This window comes from Tachyglossus aculeatus, chromosome 22 (genome assembly GCF_015852505.1).
Source record: "Tachyglossus aculeatus isolate mTacAcu1 chromosome 22, mTacAcu1.pri, whole genome shotgun sequence".
NCBI lineage: Eukaryota > Metazoa > Chordata > Mammalia > Monotremata > Tachyglossidae > Tachyglossus > Tachyglossus aculeatus.
In genome coordinates, this window is record NC_052087.1 from 29,350,497 (window position 1) to 29,371,328 (window position 20,832).

The following is a 20,832-nucleotide window of genomic DNA, read 5'->3' on the forward strand; positions in this document are numbered from 1 at the left end:
TGTGTTTGTGTGTGTATGATTGTTCACTCAATTACCCTATCTGTAATTATTTTTGTGTCTATCTCCCCATTAGAATGTAAACTCCCTATGGACAGGGAATGTGTCTGATGCTGCTGTTTAACTTTCCCAGTGTATTCCACCCAGCCGACGCTCAATAAATTATCTTTATTTAAAGGAGGATATTGAGGTATGGCCTTTGACAGTCAGTGTACCTGGCTGAGATGTTGGTGATGGACTAAATAGGCCTGGGGAGAAAATTAAAGGCTCTCTTAACATGCTAATGTAGGGAGAGGCGATCAGAGGTTCATGGAGCATCGTCTTAAGTTTTTATGTCCCCCATTTATGACTTCCTGGAGGAACTATGCAAGAATCTCCAGGGAGATTGTGGAATATCCTTCTCTGGAAGCATTCAAGCAAAGGATAGATTTTCATCTGTAGATTGTTTAGGCTAGGTCCTTTCTAGCTTTGATTCATAAAGAAAATTCTGGAAATGGAGAAAGAGGACGAAAAAACCCCCACTTAATTTCACTTAAAAGCCCACAGGAAAAAAGATGCAGGCAGGGTGGAACAGAATGTGTGTCCAGAAAATTGAGAATTTATAAGTAGACCGATGACAGCGTAAGGAAGAAAGCCTGCTTTTCAGTGAGGACCCTAAAATGATTGCAACACCTCATTTTGGGGGACCCTGGGCATAATTAAAAAATATAGGGTAACTGATTATATTTAAAACTGTTATTTTAGTCAGTCACTCCATTATATTTAAGTGCTTAGTCTGCGCAGAGCACTGTATTGAGCACTTGGGAGAGTAAAATACAGTTAGCAGACATGATCTCTGCGCTCTAGTAGGGAGTCAGACACTCAAATCGTCATCATCATCATCAATCGTATTTATTGAGCGCTTACTATGTGCAGAGCACTGTACTAAGCGCTTGGGAAGTACAAATTGGCAACATACAGAGACTGTCCCTACCCAACAGTGGGCTCACAGTCTAAAAGAGTGGGCTCACAGTCTAAAAGAAATTACAAGTAGGAGTTAAGCAATAGAGCACAAAGATAATGACATAACTACAGGGGGTTGGCGGGGGTGAGTACCCAAGTTCTTAAACTGCTGAAATGGCAGTTGTGGGAAAACTAAGAATAGGGCGAAGAGATGAGAGATTATTCTGGGAAGGCCTCCTGGAAGAGATGGGATTTCAGAAGGGCCTTGAAGATGTGGAGAGGAGCAGTCTGCCAGATGTGGAGACGCAAACAGGAGGGAGGGCACGTGCAAACAAGTGAGATGAGAACAAGGCACTGACTAGAGGAATTAAGCTTGCTAGCTGGAGTGTAGTGGGAGAGGATTGAGGATAAAAATCAGTCAGTAGTATTGATCGAGCCGTAGTATGTGCGGAACACTTGGGAGAGAGTTGGTAGACCCATTCCCTTCCCACAATGAAGTGGGAAGAACACTTCTCGAGTACCTTAAAGACATTGCCTTTAAGCCAATGTTCAAGTGTTTCTGCTTGCTAGAAGAGGAATGAGAAACCATTGGCGGTATTGGAGAGGTGGGAAGATTTGCCGAGAATGATATTCCAGAAAAACGATCCGGGCAGCAGAGTGAAGTACAGACTGGAAAGAGGGCGAGGAGGAGTGTGAGGAGGCTGATGCGGTAATCCAGGCGGCGTATGACCAGTGCTTGGGCTAGTGTCGTGGCAGTTTGGGAGGAAAGGAAGGGATGGAGTCTGGGGATGCTGTGGAGGAAAAACTGGCAGGATTTGGTCTGGTTATGCTTTCAGTTAAAAGAAATGAAAGCTTCTATACAGGAAACACATTTTTTAAAAAAGAAAAAAGCTGAAGAGTTAGCGAATGAGATAACTAAAAGAAAATATGATTCCCCAAATTACAACAGTACAAATTATCAAACAAATAATAAGCCAATGGAAAAAAATATATATGTAAATACCTAAAAAGAGAACAGAATCAGAAGCAGTAGGTAATAGGGGGGTGGAAATAAAAATGTGAATCTTATTGTGGTGATTTGGAATTACAGTATGGTAAGCCATAAGTAATGGAAAAGATCACAATAACTGTTCTGTATTTGGCCTTCGAACAAGTAATTTAATACAATGCCTCGGGAAACTTTCATAGCAAACCTAGTTCAAATTGACTTGAATGAGAACGCAGCCCTGTGGGCTGAGAGTCGCCTGACAGTCACTGGATGAAGAAAAATGATAACCACCACATTTCCAGCTGTGAAGTGAACGGGCTGGGTTAGCAGTAGGGTATGCAGTCTCTAGAGGGGTCTGTCAGGGTAAGGGTTAGTTATTAATGAAATTTGCAGGTGAAGCTAGTCGGGAGAACTGGGGACCCACAAAAGTAGGGCACATCGGGAGGATTCAGCTTATGGCCACAAAATAATATGCAGTTCACCTCCAGAAAATGGGAGGAAATCGTGTAAACCACAGATATGCAATGAGTGGGAAAAAGTTGGAAATGCACCAGCAAAAACTTAAAGAGGATAAGAGGGAGAACTGACAAGAAACGAGTCGGGAGGGTGAACGATGATCTAGACGGCAACGAAATAGACGTGCTGTTTTCGGGACCACACACTAAAAAGCATCACGTCGATCAATCAACTGAGCCATTACTGTATGAAGAGCACTGCACTAAGCGCTTGGGAGAGTACATTATCTCAGAATTAGCAGGCACGTTCCCTGCCCATATACGCGAGGGAAGGGAGGAGAGAATCCTTTGCCTATGTCTTCCTGGAAAAAACCCTACCTATAATGCATGTCAGCTCTGGGCGCCTTGAGACCTAGAAAAATGTAAGTTATGTTAAACAGAGGAGTTTAAAAACAGGAAGCCCATCTGACAAAAGGGCAGGAGCAACTGACTTATAAGGAGCTATTGAAAGAACTCTGCTTGGGGACAATGGAGGAGGAAAGAAGGAGGAAAGAAACAAGAAGATGAATTAGGAAATATGGAAACTCCAAAGAGTGAGGGGTGAGTGGGGGACAAAAAGGTGGACTAAAAATAGGAAGAAATTCCTCAAGGGAGAAGTTTTTGTTTCCACTGTGCAGAAGCCATTCCTCTGCGCTAGCTGAGTGATTTCCTGAGAGAAATCAGGACTCAGGACTTCAAATGAGACCTGGCAAAACACTGGGAGAGTATGTTTATTAGTAGCGTCCTACATCGGCCCGAAGGGTGATCACTGATTTCTGATTTCTACCAGGTGACTAGAAATGAGGCAAGGCGAAGATTTACGTTCACCTTTTCCGAAGCCCGGGGCATTGGTTTCCCATCTTCAGTCAGTCAGCGCTATTTATTGAGTGCTTTCTGTGTGCAGAGCGCTGTATTAAGCGCTTGGGAGAGTCCGGTTCAACGTTCCCTGCCCCGATTGAGTTTACAGTAGAGAAGCGTGCAGTCTTTTAGTTGTCCGTGTGGCTCAGTGGGAAGAGCACAGGCTTTGGAGTCAGAGGTCGTGGGTTCTAATCCCGGCCCTGCCACTTGTCAGCTGTGTGATTTTGGGCAAATCACTTAACTTCTCTGTGCCTCAGTTGCCTCATCGTAAAATGGGGATTAAGACTGTGAGCCCCACGTGGGACAACCTGATTACCTTGTATCCCCCTCAGTGCTTAGAACGGTGCTTGGCACATAGTAAGAGCTTAACAAGTACCATTATTATCATTATTTACTTATTATTGCATGAATTTTGCCCATTCGTATTGGCTCGGTGGTAACCGAGAGCAAACGAGAGGGCTGCACTTTCACCCACATCTCAAAGGACTTGGCAGATGTTTGTTAATCCCTCTGCCACTCCACTGCTCCTGTGAGGTAGGTAACCAACCAGTGTGATGGGGTTGCTATTGGGATGTTACCATAGCATCCCGGGACTTTGGCAATCTGTTTTGAAGTCTAAAGAGTTGAAAAGAGAGTTTGAAACATTTCTTAACTTTGGCAGGGGGCCTAAATGTAATTACCAACAGACAAAGGTCCATTGAGAGCAGTTTACGTTCAGAGAATCGGTACCTGAGCGTCGAGTACCCAGCACAGCCTGCGTGGAGTGTTTGTCTCCTTTTCACCCATCCCTGTTCTTGGAATCTTCTAGTGTGTTCCCCGTTCAGAGTGTTAAGGCGCCTTATCAGGAATGCTGGCATTTCAAGGAGATTCCTTTTTGGGGTTTGGCCGCAGAGGGGCACCTGAAGATGAGGAGCTGGAACATGAAAGTCATCGCCCTTGATGGCCCCATGATCAAAACCTTTCAAAGCTCCCCGAAACCTGCCGGGATGGCCAGGGGTTTTCCCTCCCCTCTCCCCACTCGAGTAAAATCTGATCTCACCGATGTCATACGCATGAAAGCCAGCCCCGCAACTAAGGATTACCCAACCAGCCAGCAAAATCTTAGCCGGAAACCCAAGTACTTGAGGCTTTAGAGAGAACTAATGAGGTTTAGGGTTGAATTTTTGGCACCGTCAGAGGAGTCAGAAACAACTAAGCTTCAAGTGGCTGGTAAATACCGTGGTCCCTCTGCTCATCGGTCACCTGTCACCAGGCTTTGGTCACTTGGGGATGAGCGCCGTGCTAAATCGGGGATAGTGATGCTTTAGTGGTAGTTTGGGGTTTTTTTTTAATGGTAGTTGTTAAGCACTTTCTATGTTCCAGATATTATGCTAAGCACTGGGGCAAAACAAATTAATCAGATTAGTATGTTTGGTTTTGTTCTCTGTCTCCCCCTTTTAGACTGTGAGCCCACTGTTGGGTAGGGACTGTCTCTATATGTTGCCAACTTGTACTTCCCAAGTGCTTAGTACAGTGCTTTGCACACAGTAAGCGCTCACTAAATACGATTGATTGATTGATTGATTGACACAGTCCATGTCCCATATGGGCTTACAGTCGTAATCCCCATTTTACAGACGAGGTAATTGAGGCACAGAGATGTCAAGTGACTTGCAGAATTGAGAGTGGCATCCTTCAGTCAGTTTAGCGTGAAATGAGGAGAGGAAATTATTAAAATTAAGCTGCAGTACGGCAGGTCTCCGCCTCCTAATTCAAGCAGACATTCTCTTGACCAACAGAGGACCAAAAAAAATGAGCGGACCCAACTTTCTTCACCTGAGAGATCACAGTGTGCCAACACTACTTAATAATAATTAATAGTTGTGATATTTCTTAAGTGCTTATTAAGTGCCAGGCACTGTATTAAGAACCGGGGTAGATACAGGGTAATTGGGGTGGACTCAGTCCCCGTCGCACATAGGGCTCACAGTCTTAGTCCCCATTTTACAGACGAGGTAACCGAGATACAGAGAAGGTCACACGGCAGACCGGTGGCAGAGTCGAGATGAGAACCCACGTCCTTCTGACTCCCTCAATCCAGGAGGCGGGAAGAGGATTAGGAGGGATTCCCAGAAACCCTGCACAGAGCTTTGGTGAAACAACACTTTTACGACGACAGAGGAGGCATCAGGCTGGGCTGAAGAAGCAACAGCCAAGGGGGTTGTTTTCACCCCTGCAGGATTCTCCACCGTGAGCTAGGCTTTTTTAACTCCACTGCCACGCCTCACTGGTTTTTTGCCTGCACCAGTGCTCAATTCAGTGGCAGATGAGAAATGCAAAGAAAGCAGTCAAAAGCCTCAGGCTTCATCTGAATTATGCATGGAAATGAGTAACAGACAGCAGAGTGATTTTTCATGCCGGAAAATGTTGGTTCCTGGCCATTTCTATGCCGAGGAATGCTGGATGCCTATTGTAAACCTGAGGCCTAGGCCCCACTGTTCACATTAAGCTTTAGTAGTAGGAGCCTGGTCACAAGGTATTTTTTTTTTAATTGATGCTTCCCAAATGTGTACTTTCTTTTTCCCCGATGCTGATCCTCATCTTACCGAATGACAAATTTGTCTTGCTTCTTTGGGACCTTCAGCACCGCTTCTGGAGGTCAGTTGAGAAATTCCTACTGGCAGATCGCTTCCCACAAAAAAGAAGGGGAGCCCCGTCCCAGTGGAAGATTGGAAAATTCCTACATCACTAGATCATCATCATCATCAATCGTATTTATTGAGCGCTTACTGTGTGCAGAGCACTGTACTAAGCGCTTGGGAAGTACAAGTTGGCAACATATAGAGACAGTCCCTACCCAACAGTGGGCTCACAGTCTAGAAGGGGGAGACAGAGAACAAAACCAAACATATTAACAAAATAAAATAAGGTGGGCTACAAACAAGGCAAACTGGAAGCCAGAAAAGACTGCAGACACTACGGGAATTCAGTGTAACCGCGCAAGTCAAGGATCATTAGCTCTGTTCATTTCCTTAGGTAAAAGCAGGAATTTTCTGCAGGAAGTGAGGCATCATAGGAATGTCTCTACTTCTTGGCTCAGTGAAGGTGTTTGACTTTTGGCCCTGGGCCACCGTACCCACTCCTGTTTACGTGCATAATATGTGGTTGGACGATCACCCAACTGGGCCAAGCCACCCGGAAGAGTGAAAGTTCAAGAAATCCTTCCTGGTTGAATTCCTCCGGTTATTTTCCTGGATTTGCCAAGTTCAGACGGATGACAGATGGAATCATTCAGTCGATCGGTGGTATTTATTGAGTGCTCACTGTTCGCGGAGCACTGTACTAAAGCGCTGGGGAGAGTACACCGTGACAGAGTTGGTAGTCACGTTCCCTGCCCGCAACAAGTCTAGATGGAATGAAGAGCCCGGGCTTTGGAGTCAGAGGTCATGGGTTCAAATCCCGGCTCCGCCAATTGTCCGCTGGGTGACTTTGGGCAAGTCACTTCACTTCTCTGGGCCTCAGCCGCCGCATCTGTAAAATGGGGATTAAGACTGTGAGCCCCCCGTGGGACAACCTGATCACCTTGTAACCTCCCCAGCGCTTAGAACAGGGCTTTGCACATAGTAAGCGCTTAATAAATAAGCGCTCAACAAATACGATTGAATGAATGAATGAATAAATGCTATTATTGTTATTATTATGAGACTTCAGGGCCAGTAGTTGTCCGGCATCACTCTTATGCCCTCTTCTCAGCCAGTGGTGTTCCCACTGGGGCGGGGTATACAAGTGAGCAAGAAGGCAGGCAGGGGGGCTGCACGTGACGAATTGCAGCAGTCGATCCGCTGTGTGCAGAGCGTTGCATGATACTCTCGGAAAAGTTCAAGACAACAGAGATGGTAGCCGTGATCCGTGCCCACAAGGAGTTTACAGCCTACAGGGATGACTTGGTACACTAGCCAGCCCCGGACAGAACCTATACAGTGCCTGGCACATAGTAAGCGCTCAACAAATACCATTATTATTATTATTATTGGTATTAGAACCCAGGTCTCCTGATTCCCAGAGCAGTGCTCTTTCCACTGAACCTGACTTGGTTCACAGTTTTACCATGTGGTGACCTAATCCCAAATTGCCTGGAAGAATATACCATCATTATAATAATAATTATAATAATAATGGCATTTATTAAGCGCTTACTATGTGCAAAGCACTGTTCTAAGCACTGGGGAGGTTATAAGGTGGTCAGGTTGTCCCACGGGGGGCTCACAGTCTTAATCCCCATTTTGCAGATGAGGTAGCTGAGGCACAGAGAAGTGAAGTGACTTAATAATAATGGCATTTATTAAGTGCTTCCTATGTGCAAAGCACTGTTCTAAGTGCTGGGGAGGTTATAAGGTGATCAGGTTGTCCCACGGGGGGCTCACAGTCTTAATCCCCATTTTGCAGATGAGGTAACTGAGGCACAGAGAAGTGAAGTGACAATAATAATAATAATACTGGCATTTATTAAGCGCTTACTATGTGCAAAGCACTGTTCTAAGCACTGGGGAGGTTATAAGGTGGTCAGATTGTCCCACGGGGGGCTCACAGTCTTAATCCCCATTTTGCAGATGAGGTAGCTGAGGCACAGAGAAGTGAAGTGACTTAATAATAATAATAATACTGGCATTTATTAAGCGCTTACTATGTGCAAAGCACTGTTCTAAGCACTGGGGAGGTTATAAGGTGGTCAGATTGTCCCACGGGGGGCTCACAGTCTTAATCCCCATTTTGCAGATGAGGTAGCTGAGGCACAGAGAAGTAAAGTGGCTTAATAATAATAATAATGGCATTTCTTAAGCACTTACTATGTGCAAAGCACTGTTCTAAGTGCTGGGGAGGTTATAAGGTGGTCAGATTGTCCCACGTGGGGCTCACAGTCTTAATCCAATTTTACAGATGAGGTAACTGAGGCACAGAGAAGTGAAGTGACTTGACCAAAGTCACACAGCTGACAATTGGTGGTCAGGATTTGAACCCATGTCCTTTGGCTCCAGAGCCCGTGCTCTTTTCCATTGAGCCACAGTTCTTGTTCAGCACTTACTATGTGTCAAGCACTGTTCTAAGCACTGGGGTAGATACAAGCGCTTAGAACAGTGCTCTGCGCACAGTAAGCGCTCAATAAATACGATTGAATGAATGAATGAATGAAGTTAGTCAGGTTGAACGCAGTCCCTGTCCCACGCGGATCTCACACTCATCCCCATTTTACAGATGAGGTAACTGAGGCCCACAGAAGTGAAGTGACTTGTCCAAGGTCACGCAGCAGACATGTACCGGAGCCGGGATTAGAACCCAGCTCTTTATGACTCTCAGGGCCATGCTCTGCCCACTAAACCATGCTGCTTCTAAGATTTCCATTTTGGATTTCTGAGGAGATACAAAATCCACTAGAAGGAATTTTATTTTTGCTCCTGTTGGTCAACTTTTTAAATATTTCAGTAGAACTTTGGGCAATGCTACTTTCCCTGCTTTATCCTATTTTTAACCAAAAAAAAGGGATTGTATCTACCTCGCTTTTACTTAATGTTTTTCCAAGGGTCTCTTTGTAAACCCATCAAACCATTACACTTTCTAACATGCTTCCTTTTACCGCATCACTGAAGAGGAGAGTTTTTTCGTCAATTAAGTTTGAATAGAAACAAAGTGAGAAATCTGGGCAAATTTTATGAACATCCACCTGGAGCTGTTGTTCAGAGAAGCCTTATCAAAATTATTTTGAAAAAGAGACTTTCATTTTAATCTTCAGTTTTTTAAAGGAGAGACATGTAATATTGTTCCTTCCCAAACTGACATACGCACATAAAAAAGAAAACAAATTAAAGGGGTTGGAGAGTCCTCCTGGTGGATTAGTTAGGTTTAGGTTCTTGAAATCAATTTGGAGCTGGCAAAATCTGCTGAATCTGAATAGAAAAGGGGCCTACTCCTTATGGCTTAACCTAAATAGGTTTTTTTTTCTTTAGTGAGTAATCACCGCCCTAGGTAAATACAAGAAAAGCAGCACAGATGCATAAGTGACTTTGGGGTCTTGAGGTGAAGATTGTGGCTTACTTTTATTTACATCTTCATCTCATTTAATCCTGGACCTAAAAAATCCTAACTATATATACGTTGCTTTTAGACCCATATTATCTACTGTTAGTTTTCAAGATTTCGGTAGAGCTTTGGGCTACGCACCTCCCCTCCTTTATCGTTAACTGATGTGAAAAGCATTTTAATTGTGGATGATGGGCTTGTCAATTAACTCTTAGGCTGAAAGTGGTTACCCTCTATCCGTTCCCCATCCCCCAACAACCATTTTAACTGAGAAGATTTTTAATGATTTGTGGATGGGTCTCATCTAAATATAGCTTAGCTAAAGTATTTGGGGCATAAACTTAATCAGCCCAAACCCACTGATGAACCCTAAGAGTCCTCTTCAGTTTCCTATCGGGGCCCATTCACGTTGTAAATGCTGATTAAATATGAGTTTTCAGCAATTTACTGAACCAGATTTTTCCAGGATATGAACTCTTCCCTGGGCGTAAATTGGGCACTTTAGAAAGCGATGTGAACACTTCCAGTCTGCTAAGGTATTTTTCAGTGCACGGAAGCAGCAATTATTTAATAAGTGCTCGATGATGATGAATTACTAAATGATCTCCTAGTGGGCCGAAAGGACCGCTTCCAAATTGCCTGACGTGCTCCCAGGGAGTAGCTTATGAACTGAGCGAATTTACAGTCGTGATCCTCTGCATTGACTCAGATCGGACTGCATCATTTCAGTTTGGATTTGCAGAGAGGGAATCCTCCTCTATGCATCCTAAACAGCTTTTATTGCGATCGATTGATCGATTGATTGCTTCCTTTCTCACTCTCTTTGCCCGAGATAACTGTCGAGTCCTGCACCACAGCTGATTCCCACTTCTAAGCTACTTTTAGTCGTGTTGCTGTGCCCCAGAGTTGCTCGGCATTGTCACATAGGTATTTTCCATACCATAGAGGAAAAAGAAGCTGCAGAGGTCTTTTCACACACGGTAGTTTGCGACGGGAGCCGTTATTATTTGCCCTCTAGCAGTGCTGTTAGGATATGTATATATGTTTGTACATATTTATTACTGTATTTATTTATTTATTCATTTTACTTGTACATATCTATTCTATTTATTTTATTTTGTTAGTATGTTTGGTTTTGTTCTCTGTCTCCCCCTTTTAGACTGTGAGCCCACTGTTGGGTAGGGACTGTCTCTATATGTTGCCAACTTGGACTTCCCAAGCGCTTAGTACAGTGCTCTGCACACAGTAAGCGCTCAATAAATATGATTGATTGATTGATTGTCCCAAATCTAAGTCACCAAACTAGACTTAAGGTTTTCAGAAGCAGTGCGCCTATAATAATAATAACGACATTTATTAAGCACTTACTACGTGCAAAGCACTGTTCTAAGCGCTGGGGGGGGGTTACAAAGTGATCAGGTTGTCCCATGCAGGGCTCACAGTCTTCATCCCCATTTTACAGATGAGGTCACTGAGGCACAGAGAAGTTAAGTGACTTGCCCAAGGTCACACAGCAGATATGTGGCGGAACCGGGATAGTGGATAGAGCATGGGCCTGGGAATCAGAAGGATCTGGGTTCTAATCCCAGCTCCTCCACTTGTCTGCTGACGACTCTGGAGCAAATTGCTTAACTTCTCTGGGCCTCAGTTGCCTCATCCGTAAAAGGGGAATTAAGACCGGGAGCCCCATGTGAGACATGGACTGCGTCGGCACACACTTAGAACAGTGCCTGACACATAGTAAGCATTTAACAAATGCCATCAAACAACAAAGCCAGTACAGTAGCCTCCCTTCTCGACGGAGGATGCTGCAGATCCAGGTGAAGCTCTAGAAGGAGGGAGATTGACTGAACGACCTCTGAAATCCCTTGCAGCTCTAAGCGAATTTTCTTATAAACCGGCTTTTGGAGTTGCATCCCACTCCCAGCCCCCAACGGAATGCTCTTCACCCGGGCGAAGCCAGAGAAGTTAGGAACTTCCCCCCCACCCTCCAACCCTCAACCTGTCCTTACTAGTGGCCATTGCTGGAGTTTTGTGTGCTCAACAGAAGAATTTCCATTTTTAGATGCCTCCGGGGCTCCTGCATTGTGTACTTTTCTTTGGCAGGGGAACCAAAGGCAGAGGAGCCTGCTTTTTCCTTTCCTGGGGCCCAAGCTAAGCAGTGACTCACTTGGGCCTTGGGGCTTTGCCTCATCCTTTCAGTTAGGGGCCACATTTTACCCCTGTTCATTTACCACTGATCCTCATTATCTCCCTTCTCCGCTCTTCACGCAAATGTTGATCTCCTTAGGCAGATAGGATGCGCCCTCGGAGGTGCTATTGTCAGAGGCACACAGCAGATCTAATAATAATAATAATGATAATGGCATTTATTAAGCACTTACTATGTGCAAAGCACTGTTCTGAGCGCTGAGGAGGTTTCAAGGTGATCAGGTTGTCCCACGGGGGGCTCACAGTCTTAATGATAGCATTTATTAAGCTCTTACTATGTGCAAAGCACTGTTCTGAGCGCTGGGGAGGTTACAAAGTGATCAGGTTGTCCCACGGGGGGCTCACAGTCTTAATGATAGCATTTATTAAGCACTTACTATGTGCAAAGCACTTTTCTAAGCGCTGGGGAGGTTACAAGGTGATCAGGTTGTCCCACAGGGGGCTCACAGTCTTAATGATAGCATTTATTAAGCGCTTACTATGTGCAAAGCACTGTTCTGAGCGCTGGGGAGGTTACAAGGTGATCAGGTTGTCTCACAAGGGGCTCACAGACTTAATGATAGCATTTATTAAGCGCTTACTATGTGCAAAGCACTGTTCTGAGTGCTGAGGAGGTTTCAAGGTGATCAGGTTGTCCCACAGGGTGCTCTCAGTCTTAATGATAGCATTTATTAAGCGCTTACTATGTGCAAAGCACTGTTCTGAGCGCTGGGGAGGTTACAAGGTGAGCAGGTTGTCCCACGGGGGGCTCACAGTCTTAATCCCCATTTTCCGGATGAGGTAACTGAGGCCCAGAGAAATGAAGTGACTTGCCCAAAGTCACACAGCTGACAATTGGCGGAGTCTGGGATTTGAACCCATGATTTCCTGTGCTCTTTCCACTGGGCCACGCTGCATCTCTAATCCCCATTTTAATCATTTTAATCATTATTCATCTGTGTCTTAACCCCCATTTTACAGATGAGGTAACTGAGGCACAGAGAAGTTAAGTGACTTGCCCAAAGTCTCACAGCTGGCAGTTGGCGGAGCCAGGATTTGAACCCATGACCTCTGACTCCAAAGCCCGGGCTCTTTCCACTGAGCCACGCTGCTTCTAGACTGTGAGCCCGTTGTTGGGTAGGGACCGTCTCTATCTGCTGCCGACTTCGTGCTTAGTACAGTGCTCGGCACGCAGTAAGCGCTCAATAAATACGACTGAATGAATGAATATACCATTGACTATATCATTCAATCAATCAATCAATCAATCGTATTTATTGAGCGCTTACTATGTGCAGAGCACTGTACTAAGCGCATGGGAAGTACAAATTGGCAACATATAGAGACAGTCCCTACCCAGCAGTGGGCTCACAGTCTAAAAGACTGTTCATTCAATATATATTCATTGAATGAATGAATAAGGGAGTTGGGTTCGTTGGGAGCTACACGCCAAACTGGAACAGACGCATCCACGGATGTCACCCACGAGCCATTCTGTGCATGCAGCAGCAGGGAGGAGTAGCAAGAGCATATCTCGAGGGCAACGTAATTGAAAATGAGGCAGAGGGAGCGGTATCCTCTGAGAAGAGAAAATATTGCCAATTGCATCCAGGCAGAGCGTGGGAGATGTAAAACTCACTCGTGACTGGTGAGCCCTTCCTAAGGTGGGGGCCGTGGGGTGAATCGACCTCTGGAGTCTTCAGAGTGATGTAGTTATGAAACCAGATTTCCCTCCAGAGAACCGAGGGACCCCATCGCTAAGGCAGCTGAGAGATGCGTTGCAAAAAGATCTCTCCCCTTGTTTCTTGGCAACTTTTCTCCCTGGCCCCCGTTTCTCATTCCGGTTCCAGCTTTCCGAAGCAGTGCATCGAACAGTGATTAAAATTCTGTTTTTTCTTTCCTTCATTGCAGCTTTAACAGTGTGTGTCAGGGAACTCATGTCCTGTTCCGCGAATTCAGCTTCATTCAAGCCACTCCCCACAACAGGGCGTCCTTCTTGCGGGCCTTCTGGAGGTGCTTCCGAACAGTGGGCAGAAATGGAGGTAAGGCTCCCCAAATTCATTTTCAGTAAAAAGGAGAAAACAGCGGGGTCAGGTGGGAAAACCAAGGCCCTGGGAGTCACAAGGAACTGGGTTCTGAATCCCGGCTCTGCCACTTGTCTGCTGGGTCACCTTGGGCAAGTCGCTTTGTTTTTCTGTGCCTCATCTGTAAAATGGGGATGCAAACTGTGAGCCTTGTGTGGGACAGGAACGGTGTCCAACTGGATGATCTTGTATCAACCCCAGGGCTGAGTACAGTTCCTGGTGCATAGTAAGCGCTTAACAAATACCTAAAAAATAAAAACGGAGCAAACAAAATCCACCCCAAAGTGTCCAGGAGGTACTTAAGTCGTAATGAAAGAGGCGCCGCAATTGTGCAATTTTACATTTTAAAATTGTAATGACTTTGAAGCTCAGAGGGGCCGTGGTGCTGTGACGTGCCCATTCCAGAGTTGCTCGGGCTGAACCCTGGGCAAGCCCTGGCACAGAGGAAGCATTGGTTGTAAGTTCAGTGGAATGACAATAGACCAAGAGGCCTATGCATATTTTGGCTAGATGTCTTCCTTTTGAGGCTCTTGAATCTAGAGAAGCAGCATGGCTCAGTGGAAAGAGCACGGGCTTGGGAGTCAGAGGTTCTAATAATAATAATAATAATAATGATGGCATTTGTTAAGCGCTTACTATGTGCAAAGCACTGTTCTAAGCACTGAGGGGGGGATACAATGTGATCAAGTTGTCCCACGGGGGGCTCACAGTCTTAAATCCCCATTTTTACAGATGAGGTAACTGAGGCTCAGAGAAGTGAAGTGACTTGCCCAAGGTCACACAGCAGACTTGTGGCAGAGCCGGGATTTGAACCCACGACCTCTGACTTCAAAGCCCGGGCTCTTTCCACTGAGCCACGCTGCTTCTCTGCGTGGTTTGTGGGTTCGAATCCCGACTGCGCCACTTATCGGCTGTGTGACTTTGGGCAAGTCACTTAGCTTCTCTGTGCCTCAGTTCCCTCATCTGTAAAATGGGGATTAAGATTGTGAGCCCCCCGTGGGACAACCTGATCACCTTGTATCCCCCCGGCGCTTAGAATGGTGCTTTGCACATAGCAACCGCTTAACAAATACCATCATTATTATTATTACTGAGTCCTATTCGGAGATATGCCACTGGATTGCTTTTTGACCTGAGGCTAATCACTTAGTTCCTCTGTTCTATAGTTTCTCCTCTGCAAAATGGGATTAGCCATCTCCCCCTTGTAGAGGTAGGGTAAAATCAATTAAATTACTATTTGAAAAGCCTTGAAGATCTTTGGATGAAAAGCAATCTCAAGATTTCATTTCTAGACAAAGATCCTGGGAGACCCCGACTGGAAATTCATTTAGAAATAACTTTTTTTCAGGCCATGCAATTCAGTGGTTAACTGTACAAGGCACACTAAATGTCAGGTTGAAAATTTCATGAAGTCTAGGGGTAATAATAATAATAATAATAATTTTGGTATTTGTTAATCACTTACTATGTGCAAAGCACTGTTCTAAGAGCTGGGGAGGATACAAGGTGATCGGGTTGTCCCATGTGGGGCTCACAATCTTAATCCCCATTTTACAGATGAGGGAACTGAGGCCCAGAGAAGTTAAGTGGCTTGCCCAAAGTCACACAGCTGACAAGCGGCGGAGCCTGGATTTGAACCCATGACCTCTGACTCCCAAGCCCAGGCTCTTTCCACCGAGCCACGCTGCTTCTAATGGCTCAAGAAATATAATAATTTTGGTGTTTCTCAAGTGCCTTTTTTTGTGCCATTCAGAGTACTCCAGCGCTTAGAACAGGGCCCAGTACTTAGAACAGTGCTTCGCATATAGTAAGCACTTAAATACCATTATTATTATTATTATTATTATTATTATTATTACTCAGGGCTGGGGAAGAGGCAGCGTAAGCTAATCAGAGACAGTCCCTGTCCCACTTGGGGCTCTGAGTCTAAGGAAGAGGAGGGGGAAACTGGTCTTTTATTCCCATTTTTGTCGATGGGGAAACTGGGACACTGACAAAATTGGGTGTCTTGTCCAAAGTCACACAGCAGGCAAGAGGCAGACCCCGAATTAAACCCAGGCCTCTTGATTCCCAGACTCATGCCTTTCCCCTAGACTATACTGCTTCTCTGAGTTCACATCAGGAATATTTACTACATCTTGTCTTCTGCCGTCGAGTCGCCTCCGACCCGTAGCGACGCCATGGGCACATCTCTCCCCAAACGACCAAGCGCTTAGTACAGTGCCCTGCACACAGGAAGCGCTCAATAAATGCTATTGAATGAACGAATGCCCCACCTCCATCTGCAGTCGTTCTGGTAGTGTATCCATGGAGCTTTCTTGGTAAAAATATGGAAGTCGCCTCTTTCCACACAGTAAACTCGAGTCTCCGCCCTCGACTCTCCCGCACGCCGCTGCTGCTGGCCAGCACAGGTGAGTTTTGACTTGTAGCAGATTGCCTTCCACTCGCTAGCCACTTTCCACGCTAGGAATGGATGGGTATGCCTCTGCTTGACTCTCCCTCCTGTAGTCGAGACTGGTAGAGTACGGGAAACTGTCCAGCTGTGACCCCGAGCGGGGCATTTCTTCCGTACTGGTGCTTTTTTGCCAGCCTGATGAGATTCAAAGGCATCAGGATGAACGGGTACAGTTCAAGATATTTTTACGGGAGATCTCATTCGTGTGTGTTTTTTTCCTCATTGACATGGAAATCCCACAGCTCTCTTCACCTCATTCCCAGGAGACCCTAACCTCCGAGAACAGCTGTAAGAACCCCAGAGGGGGGAAGCAGGGTGAGAAGAGCTTGGGCTGGGGAGGGGAAAAGTCTGAAATGCAGATTCATTCGTTCAATCGTATTTATTGAGCGCTTACTATGTGCAGAGCACTGTACTAAGCGCTTGGGAAGTACAAGTTGGCAACGTATAGAGACGGCCCCTACCCCACAGTGGGCTCACAGTCAGAAGACTGTAGCAGATTGCCAGTCAGATGCAGAGTGACCTCTTGATAGAGCACTGGGCCTCTGAGTCAGAAGGACCTGGGTCCTAAGCCCTGCTCCGACACTTGTCTGCTGTGTGACCTTGGGCAAGTCACTTCCCTTCTCTGGGCCTCAGTTGCCTCATCTGTCAAATGGGGATGAAGACTGTGAGCCTCAAGTGGGGCACGGTCCAACCAGGTTACTGTAAATCTACCCAAACGCTTAGTACAGTGCCTGGCACATAGTAAGTGCTTAACAAATACCATACAAAAAAAAAAATGGGGAATATGTTAACATCAGGGTTGTCGGGTTAGCACCTGTGAACTGACTCGAGTTATGAAATAATAGTAATATTAATGGTATTCTGTGCCAAGCACTGTTAAAAGTGCTGGGGTAAAAAAAAATTTGGTATTTATTAAGCGCTTACTATGTGCAAAGCACAGTTCTAAGCGCTGGGGAGCTTACAAGGTGATCAGGTTGCCCCACGGGGGGCTCACAGTCTTAATCCCCATTTTCCAGATGAGGTAACTGAGGCCCAGAGAAGTTAAGCGACTTGCCCAAAGTCACGCAGCTGACAATTGGCGGAGCCGGGATTAGAACCCATGACCTCTGACTCCAAAGCCCAGGCTCTTTCCACTGCTTCTCCTCACTGCTGCTTCTCCTAACAAGTTAATCAGGGCTACTTAGCTAGGGGGTCTCAGCAACCCAGCCCAGTTCTCACTTGGAGCTTAACACTGGGTTTGTCCCTTGTGTGTCCTGGAGGAAAAGATACAATGCTCACTATGGAAATTAGTTTAAAAAATACCTGTGCCCTGTAAAGACTTTGAGTTAGAGCCTAAGATTTATGGGCCACTGAGGAAGATATAATGTCCCTTTAGGCCTGAGCCAGGAAGTTACAGCTACTAAAGACAGAGTCAGTTGGAACGAAAACACCAACGACAATACAGGATACTCAGAACCAGCATTTAGGATTTCATCATCATCATCAATCGTATTTATTGAGTACTTACTGTGTGCAGAGCACTGTACTAAGGATTTGAACCCATCCTTTCACATCTTTTTGACAGGGCTAGTTTCCACCTCTTACCAGCCCACACAGTTTAAAAAAAGGCTTCGCTTTCACTGCCTGAAGTGCCAGACTAACACCGGCTAGGCAGTAGAGAAACCTAACTCGCACCCACCAGTGTGAAACATTATTTGAGGTATAGTAATATTCATCATCATCATCAATCGTATTTATTTAGCGCTTACTGTGTGCAGAGCACTGTACTAAGCACTTGGGAAGTACAAATTGGCAACATATAGAGACAGTCCCTACCCAACAGTGGGCTCACAGTCTAAAAGGGGGAGACAAAACCAAACATACTGACAACTAACTAACAAACATACTGACTGCTCATCATCACTGAGCAGTCTGAATTAAACCGGCTATACCAGAAATTCCCTCCTTGCCCACTGAGAATTCATTCATTCATTCAGTTGTATTTATTGAGCGCTTATTGTGTGCAGAGCACTGTACTAAATGCTTGGGAAGTACAATTGAGCAACAGATGGAGACAATCCCTGCCCAACAACGGGCTCGCCGTCTGGAAGTGCCACTGTCGGATCAAGAACGTCCGACAAAGAGGAGAAATCAACTTTCGCCCATTTCTCCTGGAATCCGCTGAAGACCGGAACTATATACTTCTCAAGTAGAGAACTCTCTGTGGGTCCATCTCTCCCAACCCTTTACGAGGAGCAGCTAGATTCTCCCTTCCGGGACACGGAAAAGGAAATATGTTGACTGCATCTTCCCACAAATGTGCTCACCACTCAGACCTTATTCAGAAGTCTGACTACTTGGAAAATTTATTCCTACTTGAGGCTCCATCACAGGTGATTCATACTTCTTTTGGACTCTAAGCAGATGTGGGTTTCTTGATCATTAACCTTGTAACAGCAGAAAGGGAAACCCAGCCAAATAGAAGATGTTCTGCCAGTAATTCATCCAGCTGCTGAGAGGAAGCTAGTTCAAGCTCCCCCCTCCTCCTCCTCCTCCTCCACATACTCAACCAAAGCGAGGGTTGCCAGATGTCTCTTATTTGCAGGACTTTTTTCTCCTTTCATTGTGTGATCCTGTTTTCCCGGAAAGGTCAAGATGGGATGCAATATGTCCCTTTATATGAGCGACCCAAGTCCCGACTTTACGCAGAGTTAAAGTTGGACCTCATCCGAAATTCCCTGTTCTTCAATCTGAAATCTGGCAGTCCGGGCTAGACCAAAATTATATCCTGGGGATTTACTGTCACATGCCTTAATTAAACACCCCACAAATTCTGTTAGATCCGGATGCAGTTTTATGTTTAGGTGGACCAAACTCGGGGAACAAAGTAGCTTTCATTTCGTTCTAAGTCCCATTCTAAAAATTTCAGAGCATCTTTTTTCCTTCGCCAACTTCGAGCCAAAAGTAAGTGAAGCTTTGTCACTGAGCAGATCGGTGAGGCATCGGTAGAGCCCAGTGGGCAGTGTGAAAGGGAAACCCAACTTGGGTAGAGGCCTAGAATGACCAATTATTTGTACTTAACTTCTCTGTACCTCAGTTACCTCATCTGTAAAATGGGGATTGACTGTGAGCCCCCCGTGGGAAAACCTGATCACCTTGTAACCTCCCCAGCGCTTAGAACAGTGCTTTGTACGTAGTAAGTGCTTAATAAATGCCATTATTATTATTACTTATTTATTTACACATTTTAATGGTAGTTTTTAAAGTGCTTACTATGTGCCAGGCAGTGTTCTAAGTGCTAGGGTAGATAAAAAGTAATCAGGTTGGACACAGTCCCTGTCCCACAAAGGGCTCACAGTTTTAATCCCCATTTTACAGGTGAGCTAACTGAGGCCCAGAGAAATGAAGCGACTTGCCCAAGGTCACAGAGCAGACAAGTGGTGGAGTCAGAATTAGAACCCAGGGCCTTCTGACTCTCAGGCCCGGGCTTTATCCGCAAGGCCACGCAGCTTCTGTTGAGCCCTTACTAAGCGCTTGGGACAGTACAATATAACAATATTAACAATATATGTATATATTAATATAATATATATGATACATTAACAGTATAACAAGAGTTGGTAGGCACGTTCTCCGCCCACAACAAGTTTACAGAATACAGATCAATTCGAATAGTGATGACGGCAATTAATCAATCAATCGCATTTATTGAGCGCTTACTGTGTGCAGAGCACTGTACTAAGCGCTTGGGAAGTACAAGTTGGCAACATATAGAGACAGTCCCTCCCCAACAGTGGGCTCACAGTCTAAAAGGGGGAGACAGAGAACAAAACCAAACATACTAACAAAATAAAATAAATAGAACAGATATGTACAAGTAAAATAAATAAGTAAATAAATAGAGTAATAAATATGTACAAACATATATACATATATACAGGTGGCAGAAGTGTCAGGGCAGGTTGGATCTTAGGCCAAGCCAGTCAGGGGGCAGACTTCAGGACTAAAAATAGGCCAGCAAAATATGCTGCAGGGCTAGATTCAGAAGAGAACCTCCGTCAACTAGACTGTAAGCTCGTTGTGGGCAGGGAGTGTGTCTGCTAATTCTGTTGTCAGTCAGTCAGATTTAATGAGCACTTACTGTGTGCAGAGCACTGTATTAAGCACTTGGGAGAGTACAACGTAATGGGCACATTCCCTGCCCACCACGAGCTTGCAGTCTAGAGGGAGAGACAGACATTAATATAAAGAAACAAAATTACAGCTCCAAGTGCTAAGTCCAATCAATCAATCATCAATCAATCAATCAATCAATCAATCGTATTTATTGAGTGCTTACCGTGTGCAGAGCACTGTACTAAGCGCTTGGGAAGTACAAATTGGCAACATATAGAGACAGTCCCTACCCAGCAGTGGGCTCACAGTCTAAAAGGGGGAGACGGAGAACAAAACCAAACATACTGACAAAATAAAATAAATAGAATAGATCTGTACAAGTAAAATAAATAAATAAATAAATAGAGTAATGAATATGTACAAACATATATACATATATACAGGTATATATGTATATATACACACATATATATACAGATATATACAGGTATATATGTATATATACACACACATATATATATACAGGTATATATACAGGTATATATGTATATATACAGTGCTCCGTATTTAATAAATGTTCAGTAAATACCGTTTATTGATTGGTTGAGCATCCGACTTGGACACCAGGGACTGGGTGTCCTTTATTAAAAACCCGAAAGGTAGCTGCCACCCATC

The 20,832-nt window shown here is 45.0% G+C and overlaps 1 protein-coding gene across 1 annotated transcript in view; it reads left to right on the forward strand.

Moving 5' to 3' along the window:
* C22H11orf49 (chromosome 22 C11orf49 homolog) overlaps nucleotides 1-20,832 on the forward strand; it is a 200,667-nt gene that overhangs the window by 62,602 nt on the left and 117,233 nt on the right. The window contains exon 3 of the mRNA XM_038765114.1: nucleotides 13,435-13,565. Within this exon, the coding sequence (XP_038621042.1) occupies nucleotides 13,435-13,565 (131 nt within the window). The remainder of the gene's footprint in view (nucleotides 1-13,434; nucleotides 13,566-20,832) is intronic.